The sequence below is a fragment of the Erythrolamprus reginae genome, chromosome Z (genome assembly GCF_031021105.1).
Source record: "Erythrolamprus reginae isolate rEryReg1 chromosome Z, rEryReg1.hap1, whole genome shotgun sequence".
Classification (NCBI taxonomy): Eukaryota; Metazoa; Chordata; class Lepidosauria; order Squamata; family Dipsadidae; genus Erythrolamprus; species Erythrolamprus reginae.
The window spans coordinates 121,313,854-121,332,159 of NC_091963.1; the positions used below are offsets into that span (position 1 = coordinate 121,313,854).

Sequence of the window (18,306 nt, forward strand, 5' to 3'; positions counted from 1 at the left end):
ATGTAGGACCTTCTCCCTCAAGCTACAACATTTGAATATGGGCAGGAAAATGGGAAATGAAGGGCTATGGAGGAAAAAAAATAGCAGTGAGTGATGGGAAATGTAGAAGGCCTTTCAAACTCTCTACTTCCAAGGCATGCTCTTGATATTCTTCTGCTGGTTTAGGCAATTTTTATACATATGTCCAAGCAAAAGCAATATTACTTTGTCACTACACCCTCCCTAGTAATGTACCCATTACTGAATTCCAGATTGTTAAAATTAAGTTGTGGGATAAGGAGATGGGCAGACTACCATTCCTGGCCCTAACCCCTGCGCCCCCCCCTCCCCCCGGTGTGCGCCGAAGCCGAATCTCACGCAAGGATGCACGTGTGCGAGATTTTCCAGTGTTTTTTTCACATGGAGCTGCAGGTGCACCCATGTTTCAGTGGGATTTTTTGCTTTTGCTCATGCCGAAACAAGAGCACACCAGCGGCCCCATGCATGATTTTGCTACTTCAGCAGGTGCAGAAGCAAGAACACACTGGCCCTGCGAGCACTCACAAGCTGCAGCAGTAAGCCCAATTTAGCGTTCCAGCTAGAAGCCCAGCCCTGCCCACGTGCTTCTAATGCTGACTCCCCCCCACTGCCTGGCCCTTACTTTGCTCCAGTGACCTCCTGCAGGGATGCTGAGAGTATTCAGGCCGGATGGCCCTGAGCTCCGGCCACGCAGCCTGCTCTGTGCTCTCAGGCATCCTGCAGTGCAAGAGAACAGCTGCTGCTCTAGGCACTGCAGCAAGATTCCAGCTGCTGCACATGTGCAGCAGCCAAAATCTCATGCACGGATGTCCTTCCGGCAGCAAAAGTTGCCGGTTTCTTTGCTTCTGCGCATGCATGGAAGCAAAAAAAAATGGTTGTTGTTTTTTTACCGGAATCACTCTGGTTGCGCATGCTAGTGGCAATGGAGTGAGCCTATGGCTCTATTTCCACTGGCAGAATGGCGGTTCTGGACATTCCGGCTACTGCCCATCACTGGATAAGGAGTAAAAAATTGGCAACCTGAGACCATGTCCAGCTATCCTCCATCAACATGACCATCAAAGAAGATGGGGATCAAGATTATTGGAGTATTTCACCTTTGAACTAAAAAGATCTTTTGCTGTATAGCTGTTATAGCAAAAAGGAATAATACCTTCCATAATTCCTTTTTGTCTAAGAGAAACTGCTTTTGATGTTGTGCCCTGAACTGCACTAATTCTTCTCACTAAGACAATATGATAGGGAAGTTTGAAGTAGAACACAATCTATAATTTTAGTGCAAGTAGGGATGTTGGAATATTTTCTCATGATCTGATTTCTTAGATGTATCAGGAAAGGAGGAAGACCTTGTGAGATATGACACTACTGATAAAGAGACAGAAAATAAATAGATTGCTTTGACCTTTGTTAACATCTATACTAGAAAGAGTCCAAATGCTTGAGTAAATTGCTATTCTTCCTTGGCTTTTTATATACACAAGCCAGAATTCTGAGAGTTGAAGTCCACACATCTTAAAGTTGCAAGTTTGGGAACCCCTAAGATAAGCAAACAAAGGCAGAAGAGAAGTGAAGGGAGCTACCTCTGATTCCCATTTGAGAAAAGAGGGAAGAAAGTGGTAGTTTCTTGTCTCCATTTTTTCACTGAATGGAAGAGATCTGATAAATGGAAAGAACAACAATTACTATTTCATTACAGCTTGAGTTTTTCAATTAGAAATGCAGAAAATATTCACAAGCAACTATTTTATTTTATTTATTTATTTTTATTTATTTTTATTTATTTTATTTATTTTATTTTATTTTATTTTATTTTATTTTATTTTATTTTATTTTATTTTATTTTATTTTATTTTATTTTATTTTATTTTATTTTATTTTATTTTATTTTATTTTATTTTATTTTATTTTATTTTATTTTATTTTATTTTATTTTATTTTATTTTATTTTATTTTATTTTATTTTATTTTATTTTATTTTATTTTATTTTATTTTATTTTATTTTATTTTATTTTATTTTATTTTATTTTATTTTATTTTATTTTATTTTATTTTATTTTATTTTATTTTATTTTATTTTATTTTATTTTATTTTATTTTATTTTATTTTATTTTATTTTATTTTATTTTATTTTATTTTATTTTATTTTATTTTATTTTATTTTATTTTATTTTATTTTATTTTATTTTATTTTATTTTATTTTATTTTATTTTATTTTATTTTAAGCATATGGAGAAGCCAAGTTTCCAGCATTGTGCATGTCGTCACTCTCTTTTTTTTCCTGGATTTTTTGGCATGAGGCATGCGTCATGGTGCAGAAGAAAGTAAACCAGCAGCAAGGTAAGTTAGAACTGAATTTGTAATATTTATTATATCTATGGGTTGTGCTCATACTGGCTTAAGAAAATATCTTACTTATATTGCTATTAACCTCTCAGAGCCCATATAGAGATGGGTGGCATACAAGTCACAGTAATAAACAAACATACATCTGAAAACTAGACATACTTGCTAAACAGGTTATTTAAGAGACTTCTATGGAGAAATGTATCAATAATTTTTCCATTTAAATAAAAAATAAATAATGGTTAGTGCCAATCAATGTGTTCATGCCTTCCATTTCTGCATCTGATTTCTGAATAGGTAGAAGAAAATATTTGAAACAGAAAATACACTGTCCCCTATAATTAGCAGGTCTACAATTAATTTTGTAGCATTGAAATTCCCTTTGGGGACTGCTATGAGCAATAACAAAATTTAAAATAACATCTATAAACCTCCAAAACCACAGTATCAGGAGATTGAGTTGGCAAGGCACAATTTAACTTTTTCTTTACTTACATATTTATTTATGCATTTATTCATTTTGTCTTGTTTTGCATTAGTCTTGCAATCTATCGATGAAGAAGGCAAACACTGAAGCTAATGTCACTGTCAATATTCTAATAGTAGTACAATAGTTGCAAAGATAGGATTATATGCAAAAATACATAGCCTATTAGAATGATGTTGTTAATGCTATTGCTACTGCTACCTGATGTAGGGTGCAAACTTGTACATAAAATATGTGGGACACAGCATATTCCTCTAACTGTTCCCAAGTATTATGAGCCAGGAGATTTCATTTATGGAGGCATTATTTATCAATCATCCTTTTATATGAAACCTTACAAATTTCATCAATATCCTTCTGGGCCCCCTTTGGGAAAAATGTTTGTATAAGGATTTTTTTTCACTACAAAATGGAAGTGAATACCTCACCTGTGATTCTCCTTGACAAGGTGCTTCACATATTGGGGCAATTGCTGGGCCTTGATATAGTAAAATGCCTTGGGAAAGCACATCATAATGGCAAAAGAAAATACAGTAGAGCAAATTCTTCCTGGTTAATTACTCTGCTCTATTAACAGCAGGAGAATACCAGGTTACTCACCTCTGCCTTATATAATGTTCTTTTATTACTTGTAATATATTTTCATTTCCTCCTATTTTTAATTCCTTTGTAACTTATTATATGTTTGAAAAATATATTTGGAGTCTTCTTAATAATGTAAACATGATTTTTGTTGTATCAATTTTTATCTTATATATTTTCCACTTACAATATCATTTTGTTATAAAGTTAGTTCAAATGATATGCTTATCTACTTAGTCTAGAGTGCTAGATGCCTTCCCCTCTTTTCGAAACTACCATATTTGCATCCAGGTATTACTATAATAGGTATTTTAGAATGAAAAACCTTGAATGGGATGATGTATTTCGGGAAATATAAAAATCCTTTGCAATACAAATGTATATACAATCTTAAATAAACATATATTGTTTCTTTTAAAAGTTTCAAGGGTGACATATGATCCAAGATTGAACATTTCCTTTGCAGTGTAGTGACTGAGAACTACCAGCACATCTTGGCTTTGATATTTGCTGTGAAACAGATAAATGGGAATGATCAAATGTTACCCAATGTTACCTTGGGATTCAATATTTATGATAATCACCTGAATGCAAAGTGGACTTACCATGCAGCAATACAATTAATTTCTCCAAATAGCAAACTTTTGCCCAACTATAAGTGCGTAATTCAAGACAATCTTTTTGCAATTATTGAGGAATTAATCTCAGATATCATATATCGGTTTCCCATTCTCGTGAGCCTTTATAAAATTCCACAGGTAAGTTCCCACTCTTCTCCACTCACTTAAAGTGCTTTTTTTTTTGTATCTTTGAATTTGTGTGGTTTTTAAATTTATTATGGCCGCTCGCAAAACCAGAGTTTTAGATTGGATTTGGCATATTTATTTACCTATAAAATTCTTCCAAAAGAACATAGAACAGTCCTGTAAATAGAAGTAGAACAAATGGTCTGCTTCTGTTTAAAGGACTTTGTATTTTATTATTTTGTCAAGTTCTTTAATTTCTGTTCTGCTGTCTCCAGGTATTGCAATATGCACTATCCAGACTTTTTTTGGGGTGGGGTGGGGGGTCATTCTTATCAATAATTGTTAAGTATAGAATATTGTGTGGCAGATGCATATCTGTTTGACTTCCTCCTACTTCCCTTCCTCCACCCACCCACCCTCCTCCTCCACCCATTTCTGGTGCTGCTTCTGTGGCTTCTGCTGCTTGTTCTTCCAACAATATGAATTTATTATTATTATTATTATTAGAGTTGGAAGGGACCTTGCAGGTCATCTAGTCCAACCCTCTGCTGGGTAGGAGACCCTACATCACACTAGTCCAATAGTAGCCCAGTCTTTTCTTGAAAATCTCAAATGTTGGAACATTCACCAGCTCTGCAGGCAAGCCATTCCATTAGTTGATCGCTCTCACTGTCAGAAAATTCCTCCTTATTTCCAGGTTGAATCTCTCCTTGGACAGCTTCCAACCATTGCTCCTTGTCTGTCTATCTGGTGCTTTGTAAAATAGTATGACCCACTCCTCCCTGTGGCAGCCTCACAAGTATTTTCCCCCCCTAACAGTCATTGTATTACATAGTTATTCTCTTTTTTGACAGATTATGTATGGATCTGCTAGAGATGATGCAGGAGATACCAATGTCCCTTCTTTTTACAAAATGGTTCCAAACACAATTTATCAGTATAGTGGAATACTACACTTACTTCTATATTTCAAATGGAGGTGGATTGGATTTTTGGTGACCAATTTAGATTGGTTCATACAGATCATGGTTCCTGAGTTTTCCAAAAAAGGCATTTGCTTTGCCTTCATAGAGGTATTCAGCAGTTCCTGTTATAATGCCAATACAGGATTTTTTTTTGACTGTGTGATAGAATTTTATGAGAAAATAATGAATAATGAAGTCAATGTCTTGATTTTTAATGGAGATACACGTTCTATGATCTATTTGAGGTACTTACTAAATACAGATTTTAAAGAAATATTTGGAAATCCAAAAGGGAAAGTATGGATCCTGACTATTGGAATGGAGTTAAAGTATTTTGCCAGTCAAAAAACCTGGGATTTGCAGGACTTCCATGGTGCAATATCATTTGCAATTCATACCAAAATGCTGGAAGGATTCCAACAACATATTCAAGATCAAAAGCCTTCTGTTGTAAAAGAAAATGGTTTTATCAAGGATTTCTGGAGTCATGCATTTGGGTGTGCATATCAAGATTCTGATCTGGGAGGTGGGAAAGAGAATTTATGCAGCGGACAGGAGAAATTAGAGAGCCTTCCTGAACATGTTTTTCCAAAAAGAGTAACCGGCCACAGCTATAGCATCTACAATGCTGTGTATGCTGTGGCACATGCTCTGCAAGCAATGTATTCCTCTGCATTGCCTTCTGCAATGAAGAAAAAAGGAAAGACGCTTCATATAGATAGGCTCTGGCAGGTAATTGATTCAATATTTTAGTTTGTGTTCTAGTCCATGCATGAATTGAAAGAATGAATTTATCATTTGCAATACATTATCTATTCAAGTAGACTGATGTCAATAATCTTCTGACAGTCATTGAAGATGCATGCATTGTAAATGATGATAGATTATATTAACATATGAGGATGTTATTATCATTGACTCCAAAACATAAATAAGTGATAAAAGATAATATCATTAATAGAAGTTTTGAACCAACTTGTCAAAGTTATATCAAAAGTATGAATATAGAATAATAACAAAATCATAGGAAATTAAGCAAATATTGAACAGCCAAGAATAAATGGCATTAATAGAAATTTTTAAAAGGTAAATTCAATTTGTAAACAATAAAACCCTGAAACATTATGTTGGAGACAGATTCATATCATTCAAGGTAGACACAATATGTGATTTGATATCTAATCTTCTTTTGAACATATTTCTCATTTTAGACGAAAACAAATCTTGACGCTCCATGCTATTATACATATATTTTTGTCTTTATGTTTGTTATTTCATATGTTGATACTTTATTTTTGTATATTAACATCAGGGCCTCAGTAATGTGACTCACAATTCTAAAATCTTTTACTAAGGAACATTTTTCTACTTCTCATCTATGTACTTTTAAAAAGGTTTATAAAGAGAGCTGCAAAGGACTTTGCATAATAGGTCCATTGATAATATGTTAGATTTTATGCCACAACAGTTGTTAGAATTATAGCATCACAGACTATTGTCTAGATCCATGATGGTGAACCAACGGCACACATGCCACAGGTGGCACAGGGAGCCATGTCACCAGGCACACGAAGTGGCGGTCATGGAACATCTGGGCTCCTAGCATGCATGCTAAGTGACCAGAATGCATAGTAGCAGGCTTGCAAAGAGAATCCTTGCTGTTTGCTCCCTCTCTTCACCAGATTAATTGTAAGTGGGCTGACATGGGGGTGATCATGAAGGGGGGTGCAGGGGGCACAAGGGAGGGTGCAAGGGAGAGAAACATCATATAGCCCTCTCCATCCCTTTCTCCATGACATTGTTTTCTTCCACTCACTGGTGATCAGCAAATTCAAAAAAAATGAGCAAGGTTAGACAAATTATCAGCGGGCATACAAAAGCAAAAACCAGATTAATAAAAAGCATGCCAAATGCAAAGTTTTACATTTCAATAAATTAGTTGATTCATTGAAAGTGCTGTTATTGTGGGTTTTTTCCAGAGGAAAAAAGTTAATCACATATGAGTTGTTTTTTTCTAAACTAAAACCTCTATTCAGGTTACTGTATTTTCCAGAGTATTCCCCTTTTAATAGGGAATTTTAATGCATCTTGTACACCAAATGCAGTCATATTTTGCCTCCTGAAGTCCTGTCTCTGCACCTGCTTTTGCAAAAGACAGCTTTTTTTCACAAAAACTGGGGTGTTTGTGCTTTCCCTCAGCCCTCAGAAGCACTCTGCAGATCTCCAAACCCTCTGTCTGCCTCAGTTTTTGCAAAACTGGGCCTATTTTTCACCTGATTTGCAGAGGGGTTTGCAGAGGGTTTGAGAAGGCTGCAAATTGCTCCTTGTGGGGGCCAGAGAGGACAAAAACTTTTTCTTAGTTACCTCTTTACAATCTTGGTGTGTCCTACAGTCTGAAAAATATGGTAAATTGCCCTAGTAGCACTTGGAGATAAATGCATGGGTTTTGGGTTGGAATTTGGGCACTCGGTCTCAAAAAGGTTCACCATCACCGGCTTAGATTATTGAGAAAGATTTAAGACACAAGGTTTAAGAGATACTTACAATTATCCCTTGGGTAATTCTCAAAATGTCTCTGAAACCTGGCTTTTAACTAGGTCTGGTGTTAATGTGCATGTCCATCTTAGTAGTCAAAGATATACATACACAGAGGAAATATGGAGGTCTAGCAGATATCCAGTTGATTAGCTCAGAGATACAAGTAATAATTCAGTAATGCAATCCAGATACATTAATTACATAAAATATTATTTACTTTGGCAAATATCTTAATCAAGAACAATCCTAGTCATAGACAATTATATCAATCAATAATTCTCAATACAATACAATACTACAAGAATACTTGTTCAGCCTAGAAATACATTAAACCAACACGTAGTTCTAAATACAAACTAGCAGAGAATAGCAGAGAGAGGGGGGAGAGAGGGAGAGGGAGAGAGGTTTCTGGCTCCCTCTTATGGCTAACTGCAACACTAACTCTTAAAACAATAGTGTTCTAATACATGTAAGCATGTTTGTGTTATATATTGCCAAACCCAACCTGTTATGTACATAGTACTAACAATGGTTATTCTCTTTTTTGAGCTGGTATATTTTGTTTTTATATTTTCAATTGTTTTAGTTAAATACTATATTGTAAGCAGCCCTGTACCTTTGGAGTGGGCAATTTAAGTAAATCCCCTGGTACCACATCCCACGATTATATGATTGTCATTGGTGACTTTCTCAGGTGTCTTCCAATAAGCAAAGTGGGAGAAGATTAATTTGTTTATTGACCAGATGATTTACTTAACAAATATGGTGCTTTGCATAATCACAATTAAAAATGTTGAAAAATCATTTGCGAATCATTTAACAACTTCAGTTGTTGAATTGCAATGAAACTTTCATCTCAATTCTGATCACAAGTCAAGCACTACAAATGTAGGTCTATAGTAACAATAGCAGTAATACGTACAAACATGTAATGTTTTATTTTCTGAATTAGTTATTCCATTTTATGAAATCTGTATCATTTAACAATAGTGCTGGTGAAAGGATTTTCTTTGATCAGAATATCGCCGGCTGACTTACCGGCCCCACGGCGCTTTTGCGGAAGGGCCGGGCAGACTCGGACCCTTCCATGGCGGCCGCCATTTTGTTTTCGGCCGAAATCTCGCGAGGCGAGATTTCGGCCGGGAATGCTTTGCCCACGTGGCTGGGCATGACGTAGGGTCCGGGCGGGGCTTGCTGGCCCTATTTAAGGGCAGCAGGCCTTGAAGCAGGCCTTTTCGCCCCGGACCCAGCTCAAGAGCAGACACCCACCCGCCCTTCCCTATTTTGCAGTGTGCCTGGTGGGTCGCCTTCGGGGGCCGAATGGGAATTTTTTGCAGCCTCGCCCATTAGGCGGGGCTGTTTTTTCGCCCATTCCACACTGGGGAGATGGACGTGCGGTTAGGGGGTGCTTGCATTTAATAGGTTAATTGGCTTACCTCTGGTCATTTGGGTAGGCAGGTTAGGGGCGGAAATCTGGGTGGTGGTTCAGCAACTGCGCGTTCTCCCTTGGGCATCTTTGGGGATGATTGACAGGTTCTCTCCAAGCCCATGGTGGGTGCTACCTGCGCACTTGGGGGGAACCTGTCTTTGGGTCCCGCTATTGAAGTCCCAGGGTAGGGGTGAGCCGGCGGGACCCCCCTCATGCGAGTGCATGGCAGGGTCTCAGGTGAGGGAGAGGTCCCTCACCTGGACCAGCATCGACTACGCCCTTAGTTGCCCAGGAATGTTGACCTTTTACGTCATTTCCGCCCCGGAAGTGTTTGTTTGACCCTGCAGGTCCACTGTTTCCGGGTCATAGTTGAATGTGTTGATTTATGCAAAATTATGCTAATTCATGCTAATTTAATTAATAAATTATGCAAATTTATTATAATAAAAATGACCCAAGTTTAAATCCAGCTCTGGTGTCCGAGTCGTTACTCCGTCTCTTCTGCAATAGGAAACTATCTCAAGAACTTGACATCATCAACTGAGTTAAATTTCCAAGTCAATAATTTACTCTTGCGAAAGATGAAAAAAAAAAACTTTATGGAGTATCGCAAAAAGCCCTTGAGACCTGGCTTTCTTTATTTGAGTTAGTGTGTATTCAAATTTTTATTGTTGTAGTTGCTCTTGTTTTGGGGGTTATTATATTTTGTTTTTGATATTTATTTATTTATTTATTTATTTATTTGTTTGTTTATTTGTTTATTTATTTATTTATTTGTTTATTTATTTATTTATTTATTTATTTATCTATCTATCTATCTATCTATTTATTTATTTATTTATTAGATTTGTATGCCGCCTCTCTCTGTAGACTTGGCCATGTTGTAAACAGTACAGATTATTTTAGAGGGGGGCAGTTACAGGAGGTCTAATAAGTACAACATCCCAGAGTTTTGTGATCTTTCTAGAGGGCTTCCAGTAAGCAAAGACAGTAGCAGAAAATGGATTTGCTTATCAATCAAGTGATTGACAAGTGTGGGGCTTTGCATAATAAATGCAACCAAAAGTTCATAGAATGCAACTCATTAACTACTGCATCATTTAGCAATGGAATTTCTGTTGTCACTTCTGATTGTAAGGTCTATGTACAATGCAACACATTAGATGATAATGATAAAGATGCCAGTTACCCTATTTTTCAGAGTATAAGATGCATCTTTTTCCTCCCTAAAAGAGGCTGAAAATTCAGGTGCGTCTTATACTCTGAATGTAGCTTTTTCAAAGCTTTTCCCTCCCCCAACCCTAATTAGGTGCTATCTTCCCAGCTCTTATCTTGCAGGTTCTTTCATTGTTACTCTTTGCAAAGAATATTTCCTAAACCTTAAATCTTTGCAGGTTTTTTCATTGCTGTAACTTGCTCCAAATGTTTGTTTCCAGGCCTAACCAGGTGCTAATATTATTATTATTATTATTATTATTATTATTATTATTATTATTACTATTATTATTTTTATTTTTGTTATTATTATTATTATTATTATTATTATTATTATTATTATTATTATTATTATTATTATTATTTATTGGATTTGTATGCCACCCCTCTCCGATGTTCCCAGCTCTTACCTGCTTGCAATCTCTTTTAATGTTACTCTCTGCAATGAATGTTTTCCAAGCCCTAAGTCTTTGGAATTTTTTTTATTGCCCTACTTGCTCCAGATGTTTCTTTCCAGCCCTAATCAGGTGCTAATGATTTGCCCAGCTGTTACTTGCTTGCAAGCTCTTTCATTGTTACCCTCTCTGAATAAGGTTTTTTTAAAGCCCTAACCAGGGGATAAAATAATGTGCTGAAGCTGACCAGACAAAGGATGCTAGCCAACTGAATATCTGATAAGCAGATTCTTTTCCTATTTTCCTTTCCAAAAACTAAGGTGTGTCTTATATTCTGGAGCGTCTTATACTCCAAAAATATGGTATACCCTGAATATTTGGCTGATTGTGTGATAAACTATAACAGTTATAGAGCTGTTACATGTAAACTTGTATTCTTTTATTTTCTGATCTAGTTATTCCATTTTATGAAATCTGTATCATTTAATAACAGTGCTGGTGAAAGGATTTTCTTTGATCAGAATAGGGGGATTGTTCAAGAATTGGACATCATCAACTGGGTTACATTTCCCAATCAATCATTCACTCTAGTGAAAGTTGGAAAAATGGATCCTCAATCTCCTCCAGAGAATGCATTCACCATTAACGAAGATGCAATAGTATGGCACAGCTGGTTTAACCAGGTAGGAATTAACTGAATATGTTTTTAATAACCCATTTTTTAAATAATGTATCATTTGGTTGCTCGCAAATCACAAGGCATAAAAACAATAAAAGGCATATAAAATTAGAAAATGGAGCATACCAAGTTCTGCAACACAGTTTTCTTAGACTTCAGCTTCAGATCACCACAAGGCTTGGAGGAAAAGCCAGGTCCTTACCAGTTTTTGGAAATACTGCCAGATTTCAGATGGTAGGAGGTTCTAAAGGACAGAGTTGATGTGAAGATGTATTTCAGATGTCCTTTAGACCTGATTGCAACATTGGAGGGACAGGACAAGACAGATTCATCTGCATTAATCATTGATTCAGTTAATGCATTTCTGACTTTTTTCTCACAAACAATTTTGTGTCACACTTGGCAAATATCTAGTGAGAAATATGAAGTAGAACATGTTTTCCCCCACTGGTAAATTGAATAAAAAGATTTCCATATCCCAAATGGAAGGATTGCAACAGAGTAACCACACATCCTCTCCACATATACATTTAGTTGACTATTCTTTACTGGACTATGATGAAGTTTGCAACACATAAATTTTTAGCTATCAATTTGAAATTAGATTCTCTCCAATTAACTTATTTCTTTATTGATGCACAGAAATTGCCTATTTCTCTTTGTAATGCCCCTTGCAAACCTGGATCTAGAAAAAAAAGGAAAGAAGGGAAAGCTTTCTGTTGCTATGACTGCATTACATGCCCCAAAGGATCAATATCCCAACACAAAGGTGAGCATTAGTATATACAATTCTACATTTTGTTTTCAAAATAAACAGTCATGAAAAATCTAGGTCAATCAACCCTGCCATGTATCTAACTATGCTTTTAACTGTTAACCAATTCTATATTAGATTTCTGCTTCATGATATATTTCCATTGTGTCAAGAAAATAAAAATAAGGATCCAGGGCAGGAAGATAGATCCATCTTTCTGTTCAGTTCTAACATCACTTAATATTTTGTTGACCACTTATTTTAACATATTTTCTTTATTCCATATCAAATATTCAAAAACATGCTGGCATGGTGATTTACTTTATCCATGTTTGAGTAGATATGCAACAACAATATTAATATATAAGAAGGATTTATAAAATGTCACTCCTGCAAAAAATCAGCTCACCATACCTGCCTTAACATAAATAAACATGTCACCACTTTTCTTTAAGATAATCCCTCATTCTACTATTTCTGCCCATCTTGTACTCCGAAACCAGATTCCTTCAGCAATTTGTCCGATATAATCCTAACAGCAGTCTCTAAAACTCAACAAACTTACACAGAAAGCATGGAACCATGGCTTGCCTCCTTGGAAAAAAACATCCAAGATCTGATAAACGCTAAAACACCAAAACAAGTACCCTACACCACCCCACCACCACCACTTTATATTCCACCTAAGCCACCACAACCTCTACCTCCAAACCCAACTACAGACATCCCCACCCTAGTTATAGATACTATGGAGCATGAACAAAAGCGACAGAACGCCATCCTATTTGGCCTGGAGGAAAATGGGGAGACTAATTTAACAAATTTACATAATATCATCTGCAACCAGGGTCCTCAAACAATAGCCCCTGATGACATCTTAGAGGTCACTAGAAGCGTCCCTGTACTGAGGTACAGTGATGGATCAAAGGCTCCCCAATTTTGCAGAATAGTCTGCAAAAGTGAAACTACCAAACAACATTTCATCAAGACCATGAACTCCATCGCCAGAAATAACACCAAATACAACAAACTCAGATCCAGACCAGGTCTAACTCTACTTCAACGCATCCGCTCTCGTGAACTACAGGACGAACTTAAGCAACGTTGTGATCATGGCGAAACTAACCTATACATAGACTACCGCTCTGAATGCATCAGAACCAAAACCCACAACCCTCCCTTCATCTCCCAACCCACTGCCCCTCCTCAGCCATCCTACACTTCTCTACCTACCATCCCTCACCAACAAATGGACATTCCCAACACTTTCAAAAAAGAATAGGAAGGCATGCCCCTTACTACCTCAATTCAATCCAACTTCAACTCAACTCAATCCAATTTCATTCCTGAACACAAATTCAATCTCAAATGTAAACTAATAAATGCAAGAAGTATTATCAACAAGTTGTCTAAATTCCTCCTCCTACTTGACACCAATATATTTGACATAATCTTTGTTTGTGAATCATGGCTGAATACATCCTATCCCGACTCCATCATCACACCAAGTAACTACCTTGTTTTCCAGTCTGACCTTGAACCCCACAGAAGAGGTGGTATAGCTATATTCTATAAAAATTCACTCAATCTATAATCCCACTATATTCCTTGGTGACCTCAACCTACCACACATCAACTGGACCCTAAATGAATGCTCCACAGAACGTATACATACTGCCCTTTACAATGCTGTCACCAGCTTGGGACTTGAACAATACCAGACTTCATAGCTGTCTTGACCTCATATTCTGTAATAGCAAAAGCACTATCTATGGACTGCATATAAAAGAACCCTTCTCCAACAGCGATCACAGTATGATTAACTTCAACCTCAATCTACACCATTCCTAACACGCACCTGAATAATGTGACACCTAAGTACAATTTTAGGAAAGCCAACTATGAACTTATTGATGCCATCTCTCAATTCTCAACTGGCAATCTTTGTTCTCTAACTGCAACACCATTGATGATCTCTACAACACATTCTCACTCCAAATTAAAAGACTTATTGGAATACATGTGCCACTCACTCCATCCAGAGGCAAAAAAAATAATAACTTACCTGTCTCAATAAGGAAATTACAAACCAAAAAAAGATCTCTCTGGCATAAAAATAAAAAAGGCCAAGTAACCAACTTCAAAAGACGCTACAAAAGCATTTGCCAACAAATAAAAGCAGAATGTCTCAACTACCACAGCAAACAAGAGGAAAATCTCCTTCGCACCAAATCTAACCGAGCCTTCTACAACTTTGTCAACAACAAACTCAATGACTCTAGACCTATTCCACCTCTCGTAGGATCCAACAACAAAGAATACCACGATGATCCATCCAAAGCTAACCTCTTCAACTCTTTCTTTGGCTCTGTCTTTGTTAACAGTAATGGCTCGTCCCCCATCTTTGCAAATTGCGCCTCAAACTCTCTCAACAACCTAACTCAAATTGACTTCACTGTAGACCACGTTGAAAAGCAATCCGTGACCTCAAACCTTCTCTATCAGTCGGACCAGACGGTCTTTGTGCATATGTCTTAAAAAAAGCTTTCTTCTGCTATAGCGGAACCTCTAAGTATTATCTTCCAAAAATCCTTCAGGACCAGCATACTCCCCAAGCTATGGTCAAAAGCAATAGTCATCCCCATCTTCAAAAAAGGAAGACCCTTCTCTCGTTGACAACTACAGACCAATATCACTATGCTGCATCTCATGTAAAGTCATGGAATCAATTATAAATCAATCAATCACCCTTTACTTAGAATCTAATAACCTACTCTCTAACAAACAATTTGGATTCAGAAAGAAATTATCCTGCAACCTACAACTACTTCACTGCAAAAACATTTGGACTACCCACCTAGATCAAGGAAAATCCATTGATGCAATTTATATTGACTTTTGCAAAGCTTTCGACTAATCCACAGTTTGATTACTGCATTCCTGTCAAACAGGCAACAAGTTGTCAAAATGGGAAGTGCCATTTCCATCCCCATCCCTGTCAAAAGTGGTGTTCCCCAGGGCAGCGTACTAGGTCCTACTCTTTTCATTCTCTACATCAACGACCTCTGCGATCATATCACAAGCAACTGTGTTCTTTTTGCTGATGACGTAAAACTTTTCAACACCACAGACAACACATTTACTCTCCCAAAAGATCTCAACTTTGTCTCAGTTTGGTCTAACATCTGGCAACTTCAAATATCAACCAACAAAGGCTCTACCCTCCACATCGGCAGAAAGAATCCTAACCTCATATATAAATTGAATAAACAAAATCTCACAGCCAACACACACTCAGTAAAAGACCTTGGAATACTAATATCAAATGACCTAAGTGCTAAAGCCCACTGCAACAATATCGCCAAAAAGGCTTCTAGAGTTGTTAACCTGATCCTACGTAGCTTCTGCTCCGGCAATCTCACACTATTCACAAGAGCCTACAAAATTTTTGCCAGACCCATCCTTGAATACAGCTCATCTGTCTGGAACCCATACCACATCTCGGACATCAACACCCTTAAAAACGTCCAAAGATATTTCACCAGAAGAGCTCTTCACTCCTCCACTCGAAACAGAATACCCTATGAAAATAGACTAACAATCCTGGGTCTAGAAAGCTTAGAACTGCAATGCCTAAAATATGATTTAAGTATTGCCCACAAGATCATATGCTACAATGTCCTACCTGTCAATGACTACTTCAGCTTCAACCGCAACAACACAAGAGCACGCAACAGATTCAAACTTAGTATTAACCGCTACAAACTTGACTGTAAAAAATGTGACTTTAACAATCAAGTTGTCGAAGCGTGGAACTCATTAGCAGACACAATAGTTTCAACCCCTAACCCTCAACATTTCTCCCTTAGACTATCCACGATTGAGCTCTCCAGGTTCCTAAGAGGTCAGTAAGGGGCGTACATAAGTGCACTAGTGTGCCTTTCGTCCCCTGTCCAATTGTCTTTCCTTTATCTCATATATTATATATATTTTCTTCCTTTCACATATCTTTTCCTCTATTTTTATCTTTATCTTTATATATATATTACCTCATGTCTATTCTCTACTATATGTATTATGTATTGGACAGATGGATAGATAGATAGATAGATAGATAGATAGATAGATAGATAGATAGATAGATAGATAGATAGATAGATTGATAGATTGATAGATTGATAGATTGATAGATAGATATGCATAGATTTCAAATATTAAAGCAATTTCTATCAATGCCTCCTTCAACTTCCTGCAGTCAATGTAATAAAATTTTACTTGAAAATCTTCATTTTGCAGACATGGCTGATTGTGTCAAATGCACTGATGATTACTATGCTAATAAAGATCAGAACACTTGTATTCCCAAGATTATAAGCTTCTTGTCTTATGAAGAACCCTTGGGTTTCAGTTTAAGCACCAGTGCTCTTTTATTTTCATTGACAACAGTTGTGATACTAGGAATATTTCTAAAGTACCACAATACTCCCATTGTGAAAGCCAATAACCGTGGCCTTACCTACATCCTTCTTATTTCACTTGTGCTGTGCTTCCTTTGTGCATTGCTCTTCATTGGCCAACCAAAGAAGGCAACATGCTTTTTCCAGCAAATAGCCTTTGGCATCATCTTCACACTTGCTGTTTCTTGTGTGCTAGCAAAAACCATCACCGTGGTTCTTATTTTTATGGCCACCCAACCAGGATCCAGGCTCAAAAAATGTGTTGGGAACAGTCTGGCTTGCTCTATTGTCCTTTCTTGCTCTTTTCTTCAAGTAAGCATCTCTCTGGTGTGGCTGATAACTTCTCCTCCTTTCCCAGATATGGACATGCATTCAGTACCTGAAGTAATTGTTTTGAAGTGTAATGAATCATCACCAGTCATGTTTTATAGTGTCCTGAGCTACATGGGTTTCCTGGCGATAGTCAGTTTTACCGTGGCTTTCTTTGCCCGCAAGTTGCCAAATAGTTTTAATGAAACCAAACTTATAACATTCAGCATGTTGGTATTTTGTAGTGTTTGGTTCACTTTTGTTCCCACTTACTTGAGTGCCCAAGGAAAATATATAGTAGCTGTGGAAATCTTCTGTATTTTATCTTCCAGTGCTGGATTGCTAGGTTGTCTTTTTTTCCCTAAATGCTATGTTATTTTGTTACGACCTGAGCTGAACAAAAAACAATTTTTAAGAAGAAAGCAGTAGTCAATCTTTAAAAAAACAGCTTATTAAATAAAGCATGTTAAACTCCTTTTAATGAATAGTACCATATGAAAGAATTGCTTCTTGTCGTCATCTCCCTCCGCTATAAAGTCTTTAATCTGCACTAATTGTTCATATCTTGATTGAATTAGACAACACTCTACATTCTTAAGGCAGCTGCGGCTGTTTGGAAAATTTGATTTAACTGGGTAATAGATTTAACTATATTCCTGAATGATTGCACAAATTTTATATTTGTTTCTGAGTTTTAGTTTTATTCCTTTTCAATCTCAGAAGGTTTGACTGCCATAGCAAGATGCATCAGGGAAGGAGGAAGAAAACCTGTGAGGAAATGGAGCTTTTGTAATTAAAGAGGCATTGGACATAGATTCCTTTGCCAATTGTCAGGCAACTGGCCTTATTATTTATTTATTTATTTATTTATTTATTGATTGATTGATTGATTCATTCATTCATTGATTCATTGATTCATTCATTCATTCATTCATTCATTTATTTATTTAATTCAACTTCTATGTCACCCAATTCCGAAGGACTCAGGGCAGCTTACAATAACAATATAAATGCAAAAACAATGAAAAGAAGTTGAATATAATATCTAAACTATAAGTAAAACCCAATAATTGAACAATCAAAACAACATGAATGCATACTGTGAGTTCTGCCACCTGTTTACTGGATCCGTGTCCCTCCTGGCTGGTTTTGGCCAGCAGGGAGGTGACACGGAGCTGGGTCCAGGAGATTGTCAATGATTCCTTAGGGAGAGGGTCCTTTCTGGCTCTTTATAAGAGGGCACTTGTACGCCCCCTCCTCAAGAAGCCTCCCTGAACCCAGCCATTCTCAACAACTATTGTCCAGTATCCAGGTGGTGGCGCTCCAGCGGACCTTGGAAGAAGCCGATTATCTAGGCCCTCAGCAGTCGGGATTCAGGCCCAGTTA

General features: G+C 36.9%; 1 protein-coding gene across 1 annotated transcript; it reads left to right on the plus strand.

The window, feature by feature from the left end:
* Positions 1 to 2,320: 2,320 nt before the first annotated feature.
* Positions 2,321 to 17,349, plus strand: LOC139153914 (vomeronasal type-2 receptor 26-like). Its single transcript, XM_070728336.1, has 6 exons — positions 2,321 to 2,358; positions 3,900 to 4,191; positions 5,034 to 5,876; positions 11,177 to 11,404; positions 12,043 to 12,169; positions 16,451 to 17,349. Exons 1-6 carry the CDS (start codon positions 2,321 to 2,323, stop codon positions 17,347 to 17,349), a joined length of 2,427 nt encoding a protein of 808 aa, XP_070584437.1.
* Positions 17,350 to 18,306: the final 957 nt, after the last annotated feature.